This window comes from Mus musculus, chromosome 14, assembly GCF_000001635.26.
Source record: "Mus musculus strain C57BL/6J chromosome 14, GRCm38.p6 C57BL/6J".
Taxonomy (NCBI): Eukaryota; Metazoa; Chordata; class Mammalia; order Rodentia; family Muridae; genus Mus; species Mus musculus.
Genome location: NC_000080.6, coordinates 12,433,207 through 12,457,156, shown reverse-complemented (window position 1 = coordinate 12,457,156; position 23,950 = coordinate 12,433,207). Strand labels below are relative to the sequence as shown.

The window sequence follows — 23,950 nt, the reverse complement described above, 5'->3', positions numbered from 1 at the left end:
TCCGAATGGAATGTTCAGGGCCACATGAAAATTTGTGAATGGACCTCCCAGACTAGGTATATTATAGGTATAGACATTTCCCAAAGTCAAAGTACAGTAGGAAGCTTTGACATCTAGGCAGCAAGGCTTCTGAACTTGAATGTGAGAGTCAAGCCACTCACAATTACAGTTGGGCAGCGATGTGTCTGCGTTCTCAGTACAGACTCATGTTTTGCTTCCTTCATAGAAAGTCAGGGATGTGGGAGGTATTTTTGCCTAGAGCCTCTTCTTCCAAACAAGCGGTTTAAAGGACATTGGGATTGAGTGGATATTTCTCCTCACTTAGGAAGTGAATCTTCTCTCCGTTTTCCTTAGCAAGAAGATCCAGTGCCCCTCAGTTCTACCTCGGTGAGATGAAATGAAAACCATGTGGGTGATTTAATAAGTGAAATGAGGTTTACCAGTTCTCCACCTTCCTTTGATCCTCCGCTTTGACCACAGCTAATTATAGGCCAGATAAGCTTTTCCTTGGAAGAATAAATTGGCACATTTTCAAAGGGAAGTGTTATTATCAAAGGAATAAAAAATGACCTGAAACTGGCAGGGATGTTTTGAAATCTCCAGTTCTCATTCATCAAGGTGGCCCTTGGCCATTTCAGATCCACAGTTAATCCAGAAGGAGAATGGGACAGTAAAATGACTTCTCAACCCAGTGCCCCAAAAGCTCCCTACTATTTTTTAAAACTAGTCACACAAAAGCCCAAAGTGAAATCTTGAGACCAATGGGTCTGATTCTCTTCTAGATACAAATTCAAACTTCCAAATTGTTCATATTTGAGGAAAAATTTTCCTGAAAAAAATACATCATATTCATGCTAAGATGACAATATTACAAGTTCAATTAGTTAGTGTCTGTTTATTAGATTAGATAGTGTCTGTTTCAAATTAAAACCAAATAGATGAAAGCTTCTCTTAGCTTGTCCCGTGCATGTTCTGTGATACTGTTTTTGAAAAGATATGAATCAAGACATTGTGATAAAGCAGATAATAGCCTCCATTCAATTAATTAAGGCATGGGTGGGAACACATTTTGGTAACTGCTCAGCAATCAAAATAATCTTGGTGCTATTGCCTTAACATTAACAGTTTATCTTAAAAATAAAAAGAAAATATTCTTTTCCTCATGTCAAAACTTAATAATAAGCTCTTCAAAGAAAAAAAATGCTACAAGAATTTTTTGAAACTCTGAAACCAGATGGGTGTCAAAATGTTGTTGTAATAAATACCAATTATTGCATTCATATGTACTTAATGATTTAAAACATAAACCATGCAGTTCCAAAACGGGGCTTAGACTAGACAAAGTTGGGGTTTCTTTTTTCCCAAGCATGGGGTGGGGTGGAGGAAGGCTGAACTTTCATGAAGAGGAGTGCATTCCCCCACTTTCAAATGAAGTTCACTGTAGTATCTAAAAAAAAAAAAGTCATAGATCCTCAGTCGCCCACTAGGAAATGCCTGATTCGATATCTTTTCATGATCCTGGCTCTTTCCTCTGCCACCTTTCATTTTAAGGACGTGTTTCCATGTCACTTGCTCCTTCGTGTCAGATACATCTCCGTACTGACCTCGAACTGGTCTGTTCTGAAAGCATTGCCCTGTTGGTGCAGGCCGTAGGCTCTGGCTCCCTCTCGGCATGCTGGGAATTTGTCCCCTCCCCACCCTGCAGTAGCTGTGGATGCATCTCTGCACTAGCTATATTTCTCTCTGAGGCATTAATTCAATGCAGCTGGCATCTGTCACAATAGAAACACCCACTCTCGTCTGTTTCTATAGACGATGTCAGAAGAAGTGGTAATGCATGGTGTGTTGGACACTTTATAAATTACTGTGTTAGCATTAGTGGTATGCGAGGAAGGGGGTAGGGGGTTGGCCACCCCTCAGAGTTCCAAATGGGGTGATTACAAAGGAGAAAGCCAGCCCAAGAAGGCTCAGAATGGAAGAGGTGGAACACTTCCCATGTGCAGGCCTTCCATGGATGTACCAGGTAAAAGTCTCTTGGAAGTCATAGTACAAAAAGGAATCAAATCCCATTTCCCCAGATCTAGAGAGGACTGGGAACAATGGGGAGAGCGCTCAGGTTTGGAGACCTGAAGTATCAGAGATCCACTGTCTACTCACTTTGTCTGCCCCAACTCCCTTCATCCTAGAGCTGCCTATGTAACAGGCTGGTCTAGGAAAATTGGAAGGCTAGCCACTGGACAGGACTTTGGGATTCAAGGTATCCAAGTGTCCCTGTCTCTATCAGAGTCTCCTCAGTTTTTTTCCAGCTCTTCAAGAGAGAAAGAAGGTCCTCGCTCACCACTTTGTTAGCACTGTCCTTTTGAAACCCAAGTCTTGTGCCATTTCCAAGAGGTCTCCATTCTGGAGGAGAACTGGGGAAATGCATGAAGCCCTGGATCCTAATAACTGCATGTTATCATGTAGTTCTTACCCATGGAGACTTACTCCTCCCCCTGGTCCATAGCCTTCGTCTGAATCATCACATATGCTAATGTGGTTATTAAAAGAAGGCTGATTTTTACCATACGATATCTTCCTACTCATAAGGAGACAACAACCTCTTCAGACATCTCGCTGGTCTGAAGCAATTGGCTGAGCAAAGTGAACTGGGTCCTGTATGGTAAAACTCAAGTTCTGCCAGTGGAGATTGCCCCCCTTCTGCCACCAACACACGTTGTTTCGTATGTGGAAGCCACTGTTTGCCTTAAGCCTGGAGCCCCAAGTTGTCTCTATGTTAGTTTCTCTCAAGCCCAAGACAACTGGGTGACTTTTTATTTCTAATTTTTTTATCCTACCAGTAATGGATCAGGTACATCAGAAGATTTGTTCTGGAAACTTGATGCCCTTCAGACTTTCATCCGTGACCTACACTGGCCTGAGGAAGAGTTTGGAAAACACTTAGAGCAGCGGCTAAAACTGATGGCAAGTGACATGATTGAGTCCTGCGTCAAAAGGTAGGAATGAGTGGCTGGAAAGCCTCAGTCTGTCCTTCCCATTGTGCAGCCCTGGAAAGACCAGTGAGCCCATGACAATGGGCTGTGATTTGTAAAGTTCTAGAGAAGGAAATCGCTAGTCCAAGTCAGCTCCCGTAAAGACGGGTATAGTGTAACCCCAGCACTGAGGAGGCAGAGGTGGCTCTAAGTTCAAAGCAAGCCTGGGCTACATAGCAAGACCCTGTCTTTAAATATGAACAATTTTTAAAAGTGACTGCCATATGCAGGGATCCATCCCATAATCAGCTTCCAAATGCTGACACCATTGCATACACTAGCAAGATTTTGCTGAAAGGACCCAGCTATAGCTCTCTCTTGTGAGACTATGCCAGGGCCTAGCAAACACAGAAGTGGATGATCACAGTCAGCTATTGGATGGGTCACACGCCCCCTAATGGAGGAGCTAGAGAAATTACCCAAGGAGCTATAGGGAACTGCAACCCTATAGGTGGAACAACAATATGAACTAACCAGTACCCGGGAGCTCTTGTCTTTAGCTGCATATGTATCAAAAGATGGCCTAGTCGGCCATCACTGCAAAGAGAGGCCCATTGGACTTGCAAACTTTATATGCCCCAGTACAGGGGAACGCCAGGGTCAAAAAGGGGGAGTGGGTGGGTAGGGGATTGGGGGCGGTGGGTATGGGCGACCTTTGGGATAGCATTGAAAATGTAAATGAGGAAAATACCTAATTAAAAAAAAAGTTAGCTGGAATGCTTAGCTGCCCACACTGAACATCTACTAATCTGCTCTGTATCCAGCAATAAAACTGTTTGGCTGCCAATTTGTCCCATTGCAAGTCCCATGAGGAAAGGAGGCTCAAACCCATACTTTTTCATTCCTATATTCCTGACATCTAGCATGTCTGCCACAAAATAGCCACACAGTAAACATTTATAAGTAAATGGGCATGGAGAATGCACAGAGAAAAAAAGAAAATGGACAGGAAGAGAAAAAATGTGCAATTCTAGAAATCTAGGTGACTGAATTTCCAACAAAAGCTAAGCATCATCATTCACTCTGTGCATGTGAGCCGAGCACCTGGCATGTGCACCAGGGGTTAATTTTCTTGCCCTCATTCTAACCAAGAATCATCATGAAGTCACGAGACACTGCACATGTGCTTTAGCCTCCACAGAGTTCCCTTTTTGCCACTAGGGCTTAGGGTAGAAAGTGAATCCCTCTGCATGCAGGCCTGAAGCTGGCTGGTGTGAGCTGGAGAAGAGAAGAGGATTAAAAAAGTCTTTATCCATTAAGCAAAATCCACTGGTCTGATATCATAGAGCAGGCCCAGTGCTGAGTCCTTGGCATATAATGGAGAAAGAAATACACCTGTCAAACCAGCAGAATTCACATCTGTATTTGATATCATCACCACCCTGCCTATCCCTCAACACACATCCAAGTTTCTTTTCTGGTTTAAAAGTATCCCATTTGTTTTCCTCTTTCCAAAAAGAAAAGAACAAGGGAAAAATTAGAGGAAGAAAGGGGAAGGAGGGAGAAACTAACCCGTAAGCAATCTTGGCTTCCCCGGGTCTCCAGATGTTATGTACTTTAGTTGATGAATAAGTTGTGTGTGGTGGTGGCTGGGCTTGCTTAAAAGTGCTATGAATCCAGCATTTGATACCCTGGAAGAAGAAAAGAGAAATAATGCATCAATCCTGAAACCGCTCAAGGCAGGAGAGCAGTACGACTGCAGGTAGGTAACCAGCAACTCAGTGGACCCAGGAAAGAGCCCTGAGCTTGGGGGAGACTGAGCAGGACTTGCCCTTCTGCAGATTGAAAGCCTGTGCGATTCAGGCAGCAGATTTTCTTCTTTTCTGCCCACCTGTAGAACCAAGTACAGGTCTGATTTTCAACTATATGGTCAAAATTTTCCAGTTTTTAATTCTATAACCTCTAATAGTCTGTATTAACTTTAGGCAAAGCAATTGCTGTTCATGTGACCAAAATCTCTTCACAGGGCAACTTTTTGAGGCCATCTATTCCTTCCTACTATCTCATACAGGAGCCAAAGTGAGTTAGTTTAAGACCTTGCCTCTCTTGATCTTTGTTCCCCATCTATTCAGAAAGGTATTTATGTCCGTCAGTCTGAAGCCAATCTGCTGAATAGGGGAGAAATAAGAGAAATACAGAGAATATCTGAGGATGGGAAGTGGTCTCATTCCTCACAGACCACATCATTGTTATGTTCAGGCATAGAAAGAAGGTAGGTGACTAAGAGGCAGACAATGGACCTGAATCCCTGAACACTCCTCACCCCCAAGCCACAGAAGTCTACCAGGAACATAGTAGCTAAGTCATCTTCCAATGTCAGGACTCCTATCTAAGTATGGGCACATAAGTATGGGCAACTCTAACATTCAGACATTCCTGCTGCTTCTTGCTGTCAAGGCTCCAAACATAAACACAAATGCTGCTGGAAACATCCCCTGACTTGGCTTTTAAGGCATAGAATATATGTTGGAATAACATATTATTTCTTTGGGACAGAATAAATAACCTTTGTTCTAGAGCCACATGGTAAGGACAGTGGGCCATGGCTTTCTGACACTCACCAGACAGTGACAGTGCCTCTGGTCTCTATCCAGTCTAGGTGCAAAACAAAGCATAGGCGCTCTACCCTCAAGGAGTCAATTGGGTTAAGTGACGTCTCTATTCCTGGCTTTGTGGACCCGTAGAACTCTCTCAGTCACATTCATTTTCCACATCTGCCTTCCTCTTTTCACAGCCCTGCACTCTACAGGCTAGGAACAGTTCTCCTGTGAAGAGAAATGTGAAAAGGGAAGACGCTTGCTTCATTGGAAAGGAGAGCTTTAGCATTTCCATTTCTCAGATTGGGCCGGAACTAGCACATAAGCCTCAGAAGATCAGCACAGGGCCCAGTCCAACTCAGTACCCATCAGGCCTCCTTTTCACAGAGCTAGAAAATGATGTATTTTCAGCAGAGCTTAAAATGATCATCATGATTAGAAAGCTACTTCAGTGCACTGAGTCTTTAGGAGCCAAGATACATTTAACTTTAACATGATCATATAATCTATAGGGGTGTTTTGAGGGTGTTTTTTCCCCTTAGGAACTGGGCTTCCAACCTTAGAAATTATACTTGGCTTCCCTACATGCACCCAGGGTGTGCTAGCGAGCTGGCATCCTTTCCTGAGCTAACTAGCTGTGTGGTCCTCCTATGCACCAATAGAAAATAGCTCCTGATTCCTCTTAAAGCCATGCCATCCTGGTGGCTGCATGAGCTCTGGAAGGTAGCAGTGGGCAATGCAGAGAAGCAACCAATGTGCTAGATAACGGGCAGACGTTAATGAAGCCACTTATTTACTGAGTGCTTTCCCAAAGGATATGCGAGGATGCGACCCACTTCTCTGAAACCTTTAAAACAGAGCTGGGTCCCCTTGCGAAATAGCAGTGCCAAGACCTATATCAACATTATGTTAAAAAAAAAATGGTCGCATGGAGTTTCTGTAATATAGTTGTATGCCAAAGAAATTACTATTGCTATTTAATTATGTAAAAGAATATCTACTTACTAAAAAATAGTAACAATGGTAACGAAAACAAAACAAAGCCAAAAGCTACGCCGTGAGTGGCCATGGACATGGCTTCCCATCCATCCCCAAAGGCAGCCGTTTCCATGGATTGATACATTTTCTTCTAATGATTCTTTAGCAAGCTCAATCTATTTTTTTCTACTTTTTCAACCAATATAATAACAATTTTGGACTTCAAGAATTTTTAAATTTCTTTTCAAAACCAAAAGAAAAAGGAAACAATAGTAAGGGTCATTTAAGCTTTTTCTCCACACTGGAGTTTTGAAGATGAGAAACTGCCTGCTTGTGTTTGGTTTTTTAAGTGAAGTGCTCGAGGTAGGCACTTGCCAATGTGAGAGAAGCTGCATATGTTGTAATGCTATAATCAGGGCTTTTTTTTTAATTCATTTATTCTCCTACAATTAGGGCTCTCCATACCATGTAATCTATAGATAGCACATAGAGCTACAGGTGTTCTGTGAACTGCTGAGGAAGAGTGGGTTTAAAGAAGCCCTCCTTAGATGCACAGAGATCTGTCCACACAAAGAAGCCCTTCTAAGAAAGGGAAAGTCACTTGAAAAAGAACGTGTATGGAGTCATTTTGGGTTACTTACTACAACCTTCAACTTTCTTTTGCACTAGCCTCTCAGGAAGTGTCTCCTCTACCTCCTGCCATCTGAATGCTGAATTATTCTATCCCTCCTTTGTTTTAATAGAACCAGGATTGCATTTGAAGTTAAGCTGCAAAAAACCAGTCGATCAACAGATTTTCGAGTCCCACAGTCAATATGCACCATGTTTAATGTTATGGTTGATGCCAAAGCTCAATCAACAAAACTTTGCAGCATGGAAATGGGCCAAGAGGTAAAAATAATAATAATAATAAAATCCTTCCCCCTCCCTCACTCCTCCCCCCTCTTCTCTCTCCATTGATCATATACAAGAAAACTTCACAAATTTCTTCCCAAGTCTGCTAGTTTTAGAAATACATTCTTAATATTTGCAGATTAAGCCATGGATAAGTGTTCAGTATCTGTCAAGTCAATTTCTGAGGCACGCGCTGATGAGCGTGCCAGTCACTTGGAAGTAGTTCTTGGCTGGAGTTCAAGTGGTTGTAAGGTTTCTCTAAGCTAAAGGATGTTTGATGACCTTATTTATTAGGCCATTCTCTGTACTAGATATGGGAGTGTCCGAATGCTAGTCTCTTTCCATGAGTAGTACATCTTAGCCCATGAACATGTGGCTAGCAGGAGAAATCCAACCAACTTCAAGCCACTCCCAAGCTATGCCAGTAGGTTCTGCAAGTCCAAAGCAATTTTCAGGCTTTCAGTTTTCCCTAGAATGAATTGATTGTGAATCTGCCCTGACCAGAAGTTTATTCCTTTGCAGAGTTTCTGATTCTAAAGTCAGATTTAAAACGTGAAGGAGAAGGAAGCAGCAACTTGGACTTGATCAAAGACGATCATGATCATTTTCCTCCGATGGCCTTAAGCCAGCTAGATATTCATATACCAATTTAGAATTAATTCAGTAACATTTCTGGCAACTCTATACTGTTGCCAATTGGCATAAATTGCTCCTAAATCAGATCTTTCGATACCAGCCTTACATGCTCAGAATTTTTACTAAATTATATTTGCTCCTTGTTCGTTATTTATTTTCTCTTTCGGCACCTTCCATTTTATATGTGGGTTGGTGGTGTTCTCTTCTGGCAAGATCTCCTCCAACCTTGTTTCCCCCACAAGTGAGCTTCCTCAGCCACCCCTGCTAGCTTCTGCTCTAGCTGATTTCCTTTGAGCCTCCCCCATGAAGTTAAAGCTCTAGGCACCAGAGTCAATACAGAGCCCTGGGTTCTCATTCCCAAAGCACCTGTGCAAAAGAGTCAGAAAACTTCTCTACAAATTCATTGTGCATCAACCATCCAGAATTCCCTGGAGATTCATATCATAGTATTTCAGCTTGTCTGGGCTGTGTTAAAAGAATCTAAACTTCTGGAGGACAATTCTTGAGGAATGACATCCAAGATATCCTCTGGCATCCCCCACACATGCATGCACCAGCACACAGATACAAAAATGAGCACATATGTACCACACACGTACACACATGCACCTTCATAGATACATAAATGCACATGTTACCAAAATTAAAAAAAAACACCCCACTTACACACAGGAATTTAGGCTTCTGTGGCTATCTCTGATGAGGATACCCACATTGGTGGCAATCCTAGAAGACACAACCTAGAAGCACTGATCTGAGGCTCCCAGTTGTCTGAAAATGAGACACAGAGAGAGAGATGTTGAAACAATGGGAAGGGTATCCTAGGTTGCCAGTCACCTGGAAAAGTGTCTTGAGTTGTGCTGCAAACTGGACTTGGATAATCCTGGCAGCCTCTTTGAGCCTCAGTTTTCCCACCTGTAAAATGATATCACTGGTGTACTTTTATCTGGCCTATTCTAGCTGCAGAATCAGTTTTTCATACTTTATGCAGAAGCATAACACATAAAAATATAGAAATAGAGTTGATCTGGAGGGGGGGTCACCTTTCCTCTCCACCCTAGAGCCTCTACACACTATCACTTGCCCACGTTTACCTGAAGGATTCTGAAGTTCATGGTTTTCACAGAGTCCACCTTGCAAATCTTACTGTGAGATCTCTAAATCATCAAATCTCTCTAAGTCATTAAAGATACCGTTTCAGTTTATGCTTCTGGGATGGTATCACTCTGGAACCTCTCTCCCCTTAAAGCCTCCACTGCTTGTGTTGTTGTTGTTGTTGCTGCTGCTGCTGCTACTACTACTACTACTACTACTACTACTACTACTACTACTACTATTACTGTTGCTACTGCTTCTTAAATCATGGAGGTATAAATCACATTCATATAGGATTTATCCTTCAAAAGTATACATTCCCATAGCTGTCTTCCCATAGCAGCCATCACAGTCAATTGTATGCCATGTTCATGGTCTTAAAAAGAAACCAATCATACATCAATAGCCAGTGTTCTACCTATATTCCCAGTTCTACGTTATCTTCAACCTATATTCTTCAGATGTGCCTGTTTCTGTTTATTGCCTTTTACATAATAAAAACCAAGCAATAGGTGGGTGGTAGGTGTCTGCCTTCTTTCACTTAGCATAATATTTTCAAGATCCATGCATGTTGTAGCATGCACTGTTCTTTCTATTTGTGATTAAATAATATTCCAGGATATATATCTTTGACCAATTGTTAGCTTGGTTATTTGGTATATATATATATACATATATGTAGAGAGAGAGAGTTTTTCTAGGCATAATGTACATGTATTTGCCTCTCTTCCATTCTGTTTCAATATTTTTTAATATATACATCTTCTGTGTGCTATAGTATCCTTCAAAACAAGAACAAAAAGAAAGCAAAGGGTTTTTTCTTTTAAGGTTGGAGTCCAATTTGTAAATTTCATCTCAGAGCTTTTGAGTATACATCATGTCTGAGATTCACAAGAATGACGCCCCCACCCCCGCCACCGCCACAGGAGAAGAGAGTGAATATCATAGGTCTGACCTCTCTGCAGTCATAGGAGGTCCAAGGTCCAGGTTTATTTGCTACTGCCTTGTTAAGGTGCCACACTCCTTGAACAGGTAGCTAAACAAGCCATGTCACTCTGAGCTCAGGACAATTGAGAGAATGGGGAGACGGTGAGTTTGTTTAAACTCTGCTAAGAATCTCATCAAAGCTATGGATCCATTTCCCAGGAAGCATTTATAAACAATATTCCCGTGCAGTTTCAGGGAACTGATAGAGTTTCTTAGTCCAAACCATAAATCTTTGATAAAGACAGTTGATACAATACAATAAAGACAGTTGATACAATACAATAAGCTCACCCTTGTCACAAAGACTCTGACTCTCATGATCACCATGAATTATTTCTTGCCTAAACTAAAATGATCTCGGCTTAATGTTGGAGTGTTGTTTTCACCAATTGTCCAGGGATTAAATCACTAGATCCTATGACCCTTCAGCTTATCTCTCAAACTGTGCACTCTTGAACAAACCAGTTACCGTTGTTTATTGAGTAACACATAGGATCCAGCATGCAATGCATTGCTATTTAAAACTATTCCGGCTTTTGACAGTGGAGATCCATTCCCACAACTTCTAGGTATAAGATTAAAAAGTTGTGACACTTAGCGGTTAAACACTGGAATGTATTTATTGTAGGCATAGAGTTTAAAAGCAGGAAAGACTGCACATTTTTTCTAACTCAGCACTTGTTAGATGAAAATCATAACTGGTTTGTACATATTTTCCCCAGAAATAATACGCAAATACCCAAGATTAAAGACCCATCTAACACTGTATTCTAATCTTTTGTTCTTTACCTAAGGATATTTGCTCCCATACAATAAGGCCTATCGGGATTTTCTTCTAAATATAATGAGCCAGCAGCACCTAAGTCACCAGTGTGTGGGAAGTGAAGCCTCCTAGTGTAGCCCAAAATGGTCAGGATGAAACCATCTGTAATTTTATTGCATCTCCATGGTCTGATATGTCAACTGTGGCCTGAAGTGGTCCATAGTATACAAAATGGTAACACTTATCTTTAAAGTGAAAGGAGGATTTGAGCAAAGATTGACTGGCAACATTCTAAAACTGAGATAAGCATACTTGGAAACCATTTGACTTCCATTCCCATGTGCTGTGCACTCTGGAATACCAACCATTAAGCCTGTATTACAGACCTAGTTTCTAATTCTGGCTGCCACCTGGATTCCGTCTCCCTCAACCTGTTTTGGACTAGGCACTAGTGAGCGGATACAGTCTCCAGTTTTACAATCACTTCCTGAGTTTCATCACTGGGATAAAGTCTCATCTAAAGGCAGCTGTTGAGACATTTGTTCACCATACTTTTCCATCTTAAATATTTATTTTTTCATTAAAATTTGTGAAATACCAATAGAGAGGAAATTGTGTATTAAATAGTTTCTCACTTGGCCTAGTGTGTTTTCATCTCGTTTCCAAGGTCAGATGGTCTTAACAGAAAGATAACGTACACACAATCTGTTCCATGACAAGGCAAAATGTGCAGCGCAGGAAGTCAAGTGGGATGCTTTTCCCGTAGCAGGCCTGGATTCACAGTCACTTAAGCCCATCCGATGCAAAAGCCAACTCCCCATTCTTCTCATGCCACTGAAAACCTGTGCTTCCCTTAGTTACTACTGCCATGACTTCAGGGTGTGGGCCAAGTGAAACCAAAGAAGCCACAGAGAGAATTGAAAGATGCAAAATCTGCTAGGTAGCAAGTAGAATGGGATAAAGAGGCAATTTACAATGGGTTTCATGACAACAGCTAGCGGGGAATTGGGAACTTAGAAAGTCCCTATGCACATGTGCCCACATGTTATGAAGCTTCCTGTTTGCCCAGAACAATAAGTTACCCATAGAGAACAGAGTAATGGAGGAGGCTCACTGTGGTTCCAGAAAAGCAAGTTAGTCAAATAATTCACCTATGGCAGGAAACTCTGGCAAAACAAGGATGGATTTTGTCATTACCTAAATAGCAATGGGGAATTCTTTGATATCTAGCACTTAGCAACATGATTTACACAGCTAGTATCAAGGCATAATTGCTGTGCAGTATATAGAGCTGAGATGTGTTTAGAAAAATGTGTACAGCCATGTGACCACATGCTAATGGACTTTAATGCGAGTCCTGCGGGAAATAGTAATATGGCCATGTTGTAATTCTCTCTCTCTCTCTCTCTGTCTCTCTCTCTGTCTCTCTCTCTGTCTCTGTCTCTCTCCCTCTCTCTCTCCCTCTCTCTCTCTCTCTCTCTCTCTCTCTCTCTCTCTCTCTCTCTCTCTCTCGTCAAATTCTTACTCTATATCCCAGGCTATCCTCAGACTAAAAATTCTATTGCCTTAACCTTCTCCCACCAAATGTTAGGATTATAGGCATGAGCCACCAGGCCAGTTCTACCTAGCTTCTACACTGTGTGTTCATGTATATTCATGTAATATGCCAGTGTTTGGGTAGGTCTATGTCAATTCTATATCCAGAATATAATTCTCATTCCACTGCAATGGTGGGGTAGCTAAGCAGCAGAGACACTGTGCTCAAGTTAACCCTGAAAAAGAGAGGCAGACTAACTATAACAAAACACTTCACTTTAGGGTAGAGGATGCTTCAGGCCAGAGAGTGGTTGCTGTGCAAGCCTAAGAACCTAAATTCAATCCTCATTATCCACATAAAAAGCTGGATATTTGTGTGTGTCTGTGTGTGTGTGTGTATCTGTGTCTGTCTGTGAGTGTGTGTGTGTCTGTGAGTGTGTGTATCTGTGTCTGTCTGTGAGTGTGTGTGTGTCTGTGAGTGTGTGTGTCTGTGAGTGTGTGTGTCTCTGTCTGTGAGTGTGTGTGTGTCTGTGAGTGTGTGTGTGTGTCTGGGAGTGTGTGTGTGAGTGTATCTGTGTGTATGTGTGTGTATGTGTGTGTGAGTGTGTGTCTGTGTGTGTGTGTCTGTGTGTTTATGTGTGTGTATGAGTGTGTGTGTCTGTGCCTGTGAGTGTATGTAAGTGTGTCTGTGTGCGTGTGTGTGTGTGTGTGTGTGTCTGTGTATTTATGTGTGTGTATGAGTGTGTGTGTCTGTGCCTGTGAGTGTATGTAAGTGTGTCTGTGTGTTTATGTGTGTGTGCAAGTATGTGTGTGTTAGTGTGTGTGTCTGTGCCTGTGAGTGTATGTAAGTGTGTCTGTGTGTGTGTGTGTGTCTGTGTGTTTATGTGTGTGTGCAAGTATGTGTGTGTGTGAGTGTGTCTGTGTGAGAGAGAGTGTGTGTGTGTGAGAGAGAGAGAGAGAGAGGAGAGAGAGAGAGAGTGTGTGTGTGTGTGTGTAATCCCAGCACTAGGGAGGCAGTCATAGGAGGCTACACTTGCCTTCTTAGCAAATCAAGACTGATGAGAGACCTTGTGGACAGCTCCTGAGAAATGACACCCAAGTAGTCCTCTGGCCTCCACAAACAAACATTTATGAGGGTACACACACACCATACTTTATTTTATAAGCAGGTGAAGATATTTTTTATACCATGGAGGTCATAATATTTATGCACAGCAAAAGGGAGAGATAGTGGGTCTACATACTAATCGATGCATGAAGGCATACTGTGCCTCAATAAGTCACAGGGTCTCTGCCTCATGTCCAAACGGAAGGACATGTTCCTCTTAAGAGACAGATTATCCCCAATGACCCCTTAGACACAAAACCCGGGCCTGACCCTGTCTTCATATACAAAGAACAAGGCAGTCTGTTTTTACCCTCTCCACCAAGGTTTTTAAAAGAACATGTTTAATCTCATTGGTACTTTTTGCTTGGTTAGAAGCCCCTTGTGTGGTATTTCATCTTGTGCTAACTTTCATATAGCAGCTCTTCTGGATAAGCATAATATCCTAGTTATTTTAATAAATGTGACTCAATTACAGCAATCCAAAGAAAGTCTAGTGAAACAACTCTGTCACGTGACAACAGAAAGTAGGAATATGATTCTGGATCCTATTTCAATAGCTAAAAATGAATTTGGAACCCTGTCAGTATTCCCGTATTCTTTTGATTTAACATTCTTCTTTGTGACTCTAGTACAGAATTCTGTGAATTTCTTTTTTTTTTTTTTTAAATTCAGCTTTGGTTTATGCTATTTACTAGTAAACTGTCTTGGAGCTAGCAATGTGGTCAACAAGGGTTCTGATTCGTCAGGACAAAACGCCTTGGGCCATTTGTTTTGCTTTTTCTCCAGTCAACTGGAAGGAGGGGAGGATGCCTTGGTGATGGTGTCCTCTGCTTCTCTACCCTTTGTGACTTCTTGAGGCACTTGAATACGTGATAATGTTTGCATTGCATTTACAGTAGGCAAAAAATGTTTTCACATCTAGATCCTCACTAGATCTTCAAAGTCAATGTACGAATCTGATGTGCTCAGGGCCAGAAAGGGGCTTGGGCCCTTAGTTCTTAAGGGACATAAGTAAAACAAACAACAGACCAGGAAAGAGCTTGTCATTAAGTTTCCTTCTTCTTTATTGTCATATTTTTATGACCCATTATTGATACACTGGATGTCTTCATATGTGAAGATATAGAGAAATACATGGAATAGTCAAGTTGAGGCACTTAATGTGTCCACTGCTTTAAACACACACACACACACAGAGAGAGAGAGAGAGAGAGAGAGAGAGAGAGAGAGAGAGAGAGAGAGAGAGAGAGAGAGAAAGAGAGAAAGAGAGAGAGAGAGAGAGCCATTCAACTATGTCTCTTGTCTCTCCTGGTTATTTTGAGACATGGAGCTAAAGACATATTCACCAGGACTTGCCTCTCCTCTTCTGGAGATCAGTATCTGTATTGGTCCCAGGCTCCCCCAGGTTCAGGTCTTAGTGCTATTACCTGTTTACAGATAAGGAAACTGAGCTCAATATGTAGGCAGTATGGCTTCTGGCCCTTGCACTAGGATTTTATCCAGTTCTTCCAAGTCTAAAACAATGCCTCATCTGCTTGCTTCTGCCCAGTCACCCTGCTTGCCAGCAAGCACGTTTGCAGCACATTCCTCCTGTCTTATTTCTGTATGTCTGCACAGCCTTGTAATGCTTTATTTAATTTTCATCTTTCTGTGTGTCCTTTTGTCCTGATTTTTATTTGCACTGTTGCTTTTTCTTTTTTGTTCCTAATTAATCCTCCTCCTGAAAGTTTGCTAAAGAGTGGGTAAGTGCATTTTTCTTTCCAAATAACAATGTTTTTGTATTGTTGTTTTTGTGTAACGGAAATACAAAATAATTCAAATGGATACTAAAATGTTCTAATAAATGTCAAGGAGCTGGCATATAATAACTTGTGTTGAAATTGCTTTTCCTTCTCCCCTGGCATTTATAGCAGATTTTTGTTTGTGTGGGGGTGTGTTTTTACATTACTATTTAAATTTAATCGACAGTGCCAGTTTGAAAAAACTGGAAAAACTTAGCTTCAGTCTAAGCAGAAGGTCGAACCTGGGTCTGCTTATTGATGAACAGAATAAAAGGGAAGGGGAAAAGTGTGGCTTGTAGCGATGGTTCAGAAAGAGACTCTACCTGGCCTCTGGGTCAAGACTGTAGCTAAAACTGATGGGCTCTGAGGCATATACCAAAAAATAAAATAAAATAAATAAAATAAAATACTTAGCAGGTTTTTATAAAATTGGTGTCTTAGTCAAGTTCCCTTTGGAGGGATCCCACTGTTTAAACTACATCCCCCATCAGATCCCCAGAAATACCATTCCTCTCCCAGTGTACTAGATTGCTATTGAATCAAGCTTTGTATAATCCAGTTCAACACACTGCTAGGCCAATTAGGCCAGCCATGTGTGCTGGGGTGTATGTGTGTTTGTGTGTGTGTGTGTGTGTGTGTGTGTGTGTGTGTGTGTGTGTGTATACATCAAAGGCTATCTAAAGCCTTAGACGAGAAACAATGAGCCTGCTGATTTTTTAAGTGCTTCGGGTCTCTCTATCAAAGAGAAGTCAGAATCTTATTGCTGCTTCTAGGACTATGGAAACAGACTGGATCTGCAGGCCAGGCTTTATTTATAGATTCTGATCTAAAGCCAGGGACACAATGCCCACTGTCAACTCCCTGACATGCTAATGTGTGTCTTTCTGTCTTCTTTAGCATCAATACCATTCAAAAATAGATGAACTAATTGAAGAAACCGTTAAAGAAATGATCACACTTTTGGTGGCAAAGGTAACCTTCAGCTTCAGGTGGAAGGGGGCACTGTCAATGTTGCTTTGTTGTGTCTGCTTTTCCATTAAAATGTAACACACTAAAAAGTTGCTCTGGACACTCACAGCTCCCAAGGAACAGGACTGCACATCACCCAGCCCCAGCTTGCGAGGATTTTCTGATGTGCGTGAGCTGTGTGAAGATCAATTGATGAAGCGGCATATGTTAACTTAATAAGAATGTGTCCCTAAACGCAGCACTAGGTTATGCGGGAAATGTTTGTTTTGTTTCTCAGCACTGACAAAGTTAGATTTTAAAATACATAAAATGAAGCGGTAATAAGGAATTCTGCCATCCTGAAAACCCCTTTCCCTCTAGTTTCACATGCAGTGAGAGTCATAATAACACAGAAAAGTCAGATAAAGCTATTTCAGTCACCCTCATGAATTATAGAATTTTAACTAAGTAATGCTGAATGGGAAGACATTTATATTTGCCAGTGCTAAACTTCTGTTTCTCCCAAATTACTGATAAAATACAAATAAAAATAGATTGGATTAAATGTAGTGCTAATATGTAATGTAAAGACTGCTTTGCGCAGTTTGGGATTTCGAAAAGTGCATTTAATATTATCGCATGCTATATGCAACTCAATAATATTTTGTCACTTTGCACTTCTGTAACACTCCGTATTTGCAATCACATAATAATGAAGAGAAAGCCGGATAAGTCAAATATTGCCGTACAACGGCAGTCTTTTCCTTCCTCCAAGTGAGAGTTTAAAAGATGGAATGCAGAAACGAACAGGGGGCTGAGTCCTAGCCTCTAGGTGGCTGGGACATGCTGTTCTTTCTTGTAAACAACTACAATTTGAAATAATACTTTTTCCTTTGTGCTGTTTTACTAGTTTGTAACTATATTGGAAGGCGTACTGGCAAAGTTATCCAGATATGACGAGGGGACTTTGTTTTCTTCGTTTCTGTCATTCACGGTGAGTAAAGCGTATCCTGCTCTCCCGGTTGTTGGTCTGGTTCAGTTGTGGTTCTGCTTGGGTGAGAGGTAATGTGTGGTTTTGCGCGGCAGTGGCAAGGTGTGTTAATTACATTCAAGCGCTAGTGTAACGTGTTAACACTGGAGAAGAGGCGGGGCATTCATTGCCATTAGGCCGGTATGCTGTCCAGTTCCACGGCACTTGTGAATAGCCTACCTTCAACTGCCTTGGCTATGACAGGAAATGTAGTGTGGGCCACGATTTTTACCAGTAAATACTTTTAGTAATTGTATATGGTGACCTTCAGGTCAGTTGTAACTGCAAATACCTTTTTTATGGCCTTTACTCTACGTAAGTTCTGGTTTTCTTAACTGAGTTAGTTGTATACAGTTCAAGTCCAGGAAACCTCATAGAGAAAGGAGTCTCCATCTCTAAGTGAGTGTGCTTGGTACACAGCCTCAGGCGCTGGGAGTTGAAGTACCGGGCCTTTATAGACTGAAAGTGCTTGCAGCTAGCGAGCCTCCTTAGGAAAAGGAATTCTCTCATTCTGCCTGCCTGAGCTCAGGAGCTGTTTGCATTTATAGCTTCCTGAGCTGTTGACATGTCCTTTCCAAATTCTTTGAAGCTCCAATTCAGTGCTAAACTTGTGTAAGACCAAGGGCAAAGGTAAAAGAAAAAGAAAAGCAGGAGGCAGCAGATTTCTGTGGATGGGTGGTCAGAGGAGAGAGCCATTCATCCTGCTTCACTCCCAGTTCCTGCCAAGTAGGTACAGTAAAAGTGGTATTGGTTCTAGGCTGTTTTAACAACAGTACAAGAACAGCAGGCAGCCTAGGAGCCTGTGTCTGTAGTAATCTCCCAGTGAGAATCAGATGCCAGACAAGGCCCAGAACATCAGCATCATGGGTACAAATCCTTATCTTTGGAATCCCTAGGAGCTGAGTTCAAATCCTGATACAACACTAGCCAACTATGTGAGCCTGAGTAGGTCTCTGAGCCCAAGTTTCCTCCTGTAAGGGTATGAGAGATGGATAATATCTCCCACAATGCCATAGAATGAGATGAAACCCTCATGGTCTGAGTTTGTAGTCGGACTCAATTAAATAACATCTTTTACAAGTAATGAATATGATTGTGATAAGATACAATCATACATGCATACAACTTCTTTCCAGACATGTCCTAAAAAGGAGTAAATTTATGAACAAATATACCCTATTTTGGCTTTTCCTCAGCCTATAGATTCTCCTTCTATTTAGGCAGATGTTAGCTGATAACATTTCAAGCCATTGCTAGATAGCGTTCGTCTTCAGCACACCCAGCTTGTTATGCTGTTTAACTCTGACCTTCCCAAATATAAAGATAAATTTAATCCAGAAGTATGATGCCCTTCATGCCTGCTATTCACTGACAAAGTGAGTTGATTGGGAAGGGGACAATGCAAAGAAACATTGAATCCAATTTCACTCTGAAAACATATGTGTAATGTGTCATTCTCTGCAAAGAAACCTATCTAGCCCACTCCTTTGACAAAGAAAGTATCCCAGAGACGGGGAGTCATTTGTCTGAGGTGATACCGCAATATGTAGAGTGGAGACTAGAAGCCAACTCCCCTGCCAGTTTCCAACCGCTGAGTGGCCTCTGGAGAGAGTGGGATTCTGCTGGTAAATGCCTGATGCTGGAAGGCAGATGGGCTTGTGAGTGGGCAAGATTCACAGAGAAGGATCCAGGGCACATGAGTTGGAGACAGACAAGGCCTCATTCTTCATTGCAACAGTGGAGATGACAAGGAAGTGGGTGGGATAAAGTGCACTATCTCTGCAAACTTCTCCGAGTGCCCAGAGACTAGTGCTTTGAGACTTCATTTTGAGCCAGTGTTTTCACAGCAGTGTGCTTGAACCCATGACCCAAGAAGGCCCCTTTTTTGTTTATGGATTCCACTTTTGTTCCTGGCAAGACCCTCCTCTGGGATGAACTCTCCAAAAGATTTGTTAGCAACTGGCCCAGCAGCAGCCAGATGAAGAATTCAGGATTCCAGGAATTCCCGGGGAGAGTGAGAAACCCAGACCAAAGTGTCCCATGATGACTTCCCATCTTTCTCACCGAGCCTACGACATTGTACAGCCTAGAGGCATGCCCAGCAATGGTGCCGCCATACCGAGCCTTCCAGCTCTGTTGCTGGGCCTGGAACTTCCCTCCTTATGATACTCCTCCCACACACTTGGCCACCTCATGGCCACAAGCACCCACTTCTCATTTGCAGCCTATGATCTCATTGCCTGCCAGGATTCCAGTATTAGAGATGAGAACTGAACTTAGGGGTAGTGAGAATCTCTCCACACATGGATTCTGAGTTCCTGCCCAAATTGCAGAGGACCTCTGAAGGATGCTGGCAGCCCGGTGATGTTAACGTCCCAGGAACGGAATAGAGGTGGAAGAGGATAGAGGTGGAAGGGTGGGGGCTGTGGTGAGGGGTGGAGTAAACAAGATATGTGAGAACAAGTACAGGAACCAGCGGAGTGTGTTCGGGCTCGGACAGAGGTGCGCAGCCTGTGCGGAGTCTGGCATACTTGCCTTTAACTCTGCTCCTATTTTCTGATTCCTTTCTTTGTGCACTTACCACATCCCCACCTCAGCAGGGCTGCCAAAGATGAGCCATGTGCTCGGCCCCCCAGAAAGCTGACGCATATCGACAAATATGCCACCCTGTCCCCCCTCTTTCTCCTGCTGAGCGCCTCCTTTGCTGGGTGGGCTTGATTTTGTGGTCCAAGCCAGACATTTTGGAAAACGTCTGCAGTGGCGCAGAGCAGGCAGGAATATTTATTTCTCATCTCCATCTGCATTGCTTCCTCTCTTGGAGAGGAGCTGGGGGAGGAGGGCGGATGAGATGTGGCTTCTCCTGCCAGCCCAAGAGGCGCCCAAGCGCACCCTCCTTTCCTCCCTCAGGGGCCTCAGCAGCAGTAGCAGCCTGGGACTGAGGGAGGCAGGCGCCTCTCGAACTTTTCAAAGATCAGCCCAGTTGGAAGATATAGTTAGCAACCATCCACCCATTTTCCTTGCCTGCAAGATGTGCTTTTATGGCGGATGACTATTTGGAAAGGACTCTGCCTTGTGGGTAGTCTCATGCTGTTCTTTTAGGAGGCCAAAAGGCAGGGCAAACAGGTGCCCAGGTCCCTCTCCCATAGCATTTAAATGCATCACTCACCCTTGTCCAGGGTTTGGCAAGAGCGCTGCTCCTGAAATGAATTCATTTTCCCAGTCAGTCACCCCAAATTCCTTACAAAGTACCTCTATGTCAGGTGTTGTGATGGTGCCGGGGTCACAGCAGTGCTCCAAAGGATGTTCTCTGCCCTTTGGGAGGTTACATTTATCCGAGGAGCCAGACAATCAGAAAGAGAAAGAATGAATGATCAAGTGGAAGGAAACATTGCCTGGGACATAAGCTGGAGAAAAAGGGAGGGTTGAGGAGATAGTATTTAAGCCAGGACAACCCCTCAAGATCCTTCCAGGGAACCATGATCAGAGATTTCTGGGGCCAGCTGTGAACAAAGAGGAAGGGAAGGGACTATTTCAGAGACAGCAGCAGCCACTAATGGCCACAAAACAGGGAAGCAAGAGACATTTCTGCATCATGACCCTGTAAGGTGGAGTAGGGAGGTTTTAGAGATGGAAATTGGTTTGGAGAGGTCAAAGGGGAAACTTTGGTGTGGTATGTGGTGCTGAAGACTTTAAGGGAAACGAGTCCCAAGCTTAATTCAGATTCGGAAAGAAAGGCAACCCTAAATACATAGGAAGGAAGCTCAGCTCTGCCCCTTAGCATAGACCTAGGTGACCTGGAGCAATGTCCCATTCCCTACATTTTAATTGCCTTTGCTGTGGTAAATAAATTCAAACGTCTAAAATAAGTACAAAGGCATAACTTGTGTTCCTCACGTCCTCACTGAGTGCCTGGCACAGAGCTAAATGCTCTGAAAGTATGTTTCTGGGACTCTCAGAGCAGCTCCGTTCTACCAACGCTGTTTAGAAAATGTTGGAAGCAAGGCTCAGAGAGGTTGGGCTCCACCTCAACTCCACCTGAGCAGTCCTGTACAGCCTTCACGGTGGGGTGAAGACAGACATGGGAAGGTCTAACTCTCACCCCACCCCCACAGGTCAGGAACAGCAGCCCTTCCAAGGCATCAGGATTTCAGCCAGCTACAGTTCTCCTTCCAAACACATCATTTGTTACTTACAGAACACGAGGAATAAAGCCCATGTCAAGGCTTCCAGGAACCTAATCCCTACTGTGTGTCCTGTCTTCTGGGTTTCTAATTGCTCACATCGACTGTTGTCATTATCATTGTCATTGTCATCGTCAGCTCTCTTCCTCGTCTTCCTCCTCCTCCTCCTCCTCACCAAGATTATAGTTGTTTTTCCACTTGAGAGTGAAACAAAGTTGAAATGGTTGATCCCTCTAAAAGTTGTGACCAAGGCTAGAGCCAGTTCACATCGTCAGCAGTGACTGCATTTTTCTTTTTTGTTTTCTGCTTTTTTTTTCCAGAGCACCCTGAAACATGTCTGTCACTTTGGTAATGATCAGAAATGGAGCAAAGAGTTAACCTCTGTCCAGAAGGAACTGTGGTTGCAGAAGCAATTGGAGGCATAGAGTAGGGTGAGATTTTAGAATAGCTTGCTAATGTTTCCCCGGACAGTATTCTGTTTTTGCTTTGGCATTAGAAAGCACCCAGGAGAGGAAAGGTTTTTATGTTGTGAGCTGGTGATAGGACAGAGACTATCATTAAAGGCTAACAGCATCAGGCTATCGGCTGCTGGATTCCTGTGCTAACCAGTTAGCTAATACATTCTGAGTGGAAAGTCCTGCCTCAGATGCTGTAGCAGCAGGCGTGCCTGTCAAGACTAACTTACTGACACTATGAAATGATTTCTATGCATTTTTCTTGAGACATCCTTACAGCCAGACTCTGCCATAGGTTCAGTTCATATTATAAATAAAGCACACTTAGTTACTCTCTAAGCCATATGACTCTTTTATTATGGCCAGTATAATTGCCTACATGTACAGAACTCATCAATGAAATCACCTGGTGATGCTTTTAAAACCAATCCACTGTTACTTTATTCCTAAGTGGGAAAAATAACTATTTGGGGGGCTGAAAAGATACTTAGTGAGTAAGGACACTTGCTACACAACCTGGAGGATGTGAGTTCATGTCCCAGCACCCTTGCAGCAAGCCCAGAATGGGCTGGGGACAGAAACAGGAGGATTTCTGGAGCTTGCTATATAAAATCTTAGCCAAGAAACATGACCTCTAGGTTCATGGAGAGACTCTGCTTCAAATAAATAAGACAATGAAAAAGGAAATCCCATGCCTTTACACACACATACACACGCATACATATACCACATGCAATGCTCACACTAAATGAATAAAATAAAATATGACAGGCACAATTATTTTATGAATAACTTAGCCTAATTATTCCATTTTGGAATAACACCCAGGCAAGAGACTTCCATTTCCCCACTGCCTTTGTGCTTCTACATAATTACCAGTTTTATTTTAGTCCTTTCGTAAACACATTTCTTAATACATGCTAACACACTAAGTACTGGGGCTCAGTATTAAATAAGAGAAACTATTGCTCTTACTCTGTGTTTACATGCTGGAGATATATTCCCAACAAGTAATTAGAAACATCATTACTTTTCAGAGAAAGAGGAAATTAGTCAGTGCAGTGGAATTACAGGGCAAAGATTCTCAACCTCCTCCTCTAGAGGCCAGCGAAGAAAATTACTTGGAGGGAGTGGACATGATCCTGTGTGTACAGTTGTGTCTGTAGATAAATATGCCCATATGTGCATGTACATATGGAAGCCACAAGACAAGCAGGTGCCTAGGTAGGCTGGCCAAAACATGACTATCTCTGCCTTCTCTATCAATTGGGTTAGGAATGAGCACTACCACACCCATCTTTGTATATATGCATGATGGGGGTCAAACTTAGGTCTCCATGCTTCCATCACTTCTTAAGCCATCTCCCCAGCCCCAGAAGTGACTCAAACTAGACCTACAGGAGAATTAGCATTTGACCTGGCAAGGAAGGGATATGGTTAAGACAAGGCAGAGAGGCCAGCTCCCTGGTATAAGTCAGTGGCAAGCTGTGGTCTTTTGACACTGAAGCTGTGAGCTGCCATTAGAAGGTGACTTGAAGAGCCTTTCATATTTTCCTAATTCATTTTCCTCATAGCCAACTAGCCAAGTTCCTGTGCTCAGAAGCACTGGTCTCTAGCCTGCGCTAGTCTCTTTCATCAGCCACCGCCAAACATTTCAGAATGTGGCATGGGCTTTGGGGTCTGTGATATAATATTTCATCACCTATTTGGATACCCTCATTTCAGATTGCTGCCATGACAATTAACATGCCTGCTGACTAGAGCAACATAGAGAAGAAAAAGACAAGCATCTGAAATCAGCTGTTTCCTTTAATGTTCTTTTGTAAAAACAGCTATCTTTGAAAGCGAACATGAGATAGACACAGTATTTTGTTCAGACTCTCAGGTGCTGATCAAGCTGCTCACAGAAACTCAATTGTGAAAGAAATACCTACAACATTTGTATGCAGTTTCACATGAGCTATAATTAAAGGTCGTTGAGTCCACCTTGAC

At 42.6% G+C, this 23,950-nt stretch overlaps 1 protein-coding gene across 33 annotated transcripts in view; it reads left to right on the top strand.

The window, feature by feature from the left end:
• The window catches only part of Cadps (Ca2+-dependent secretion activator), a 450,780-nt gene that overhangs the window by 366,183 nt on the left and 60,647 nt on the right, over positions 1-23,950 (top strand). For 31 of the 33 annotated variants that reach the window (XR_003950860.1, XM_006518048.3, NM_001359920.1 and 28 more), the window contains 4 exons: positions 2,838-2,993; positions 7,288-7,435; positions 16,242-16,316; positions 17,203-17,286. Coding sequence is in view for 30 of the 33 variants with exons in the window: in XM_006518048.3 (XP_006518111.1) it covers positions 2,838-2,993; positions 7,288-7,435; positions 16,242-16,316; positions 17,203-17,286 (463 nt within the window). In the remaining 3 variants the exon portion in view is untranslated. Of the gene's footprint in view, positions 1-2,837; positions 2,994-7,287; positions 7,436-16,241; positions 16,317-17,202; positions 17,287-21,823; positions 21,935-23,950 lie in introns of all 33 variants that reach the window. The other 2 variants (XR_003950862.1, XR_001781126.2) reach the window with 1 other exon arrangement.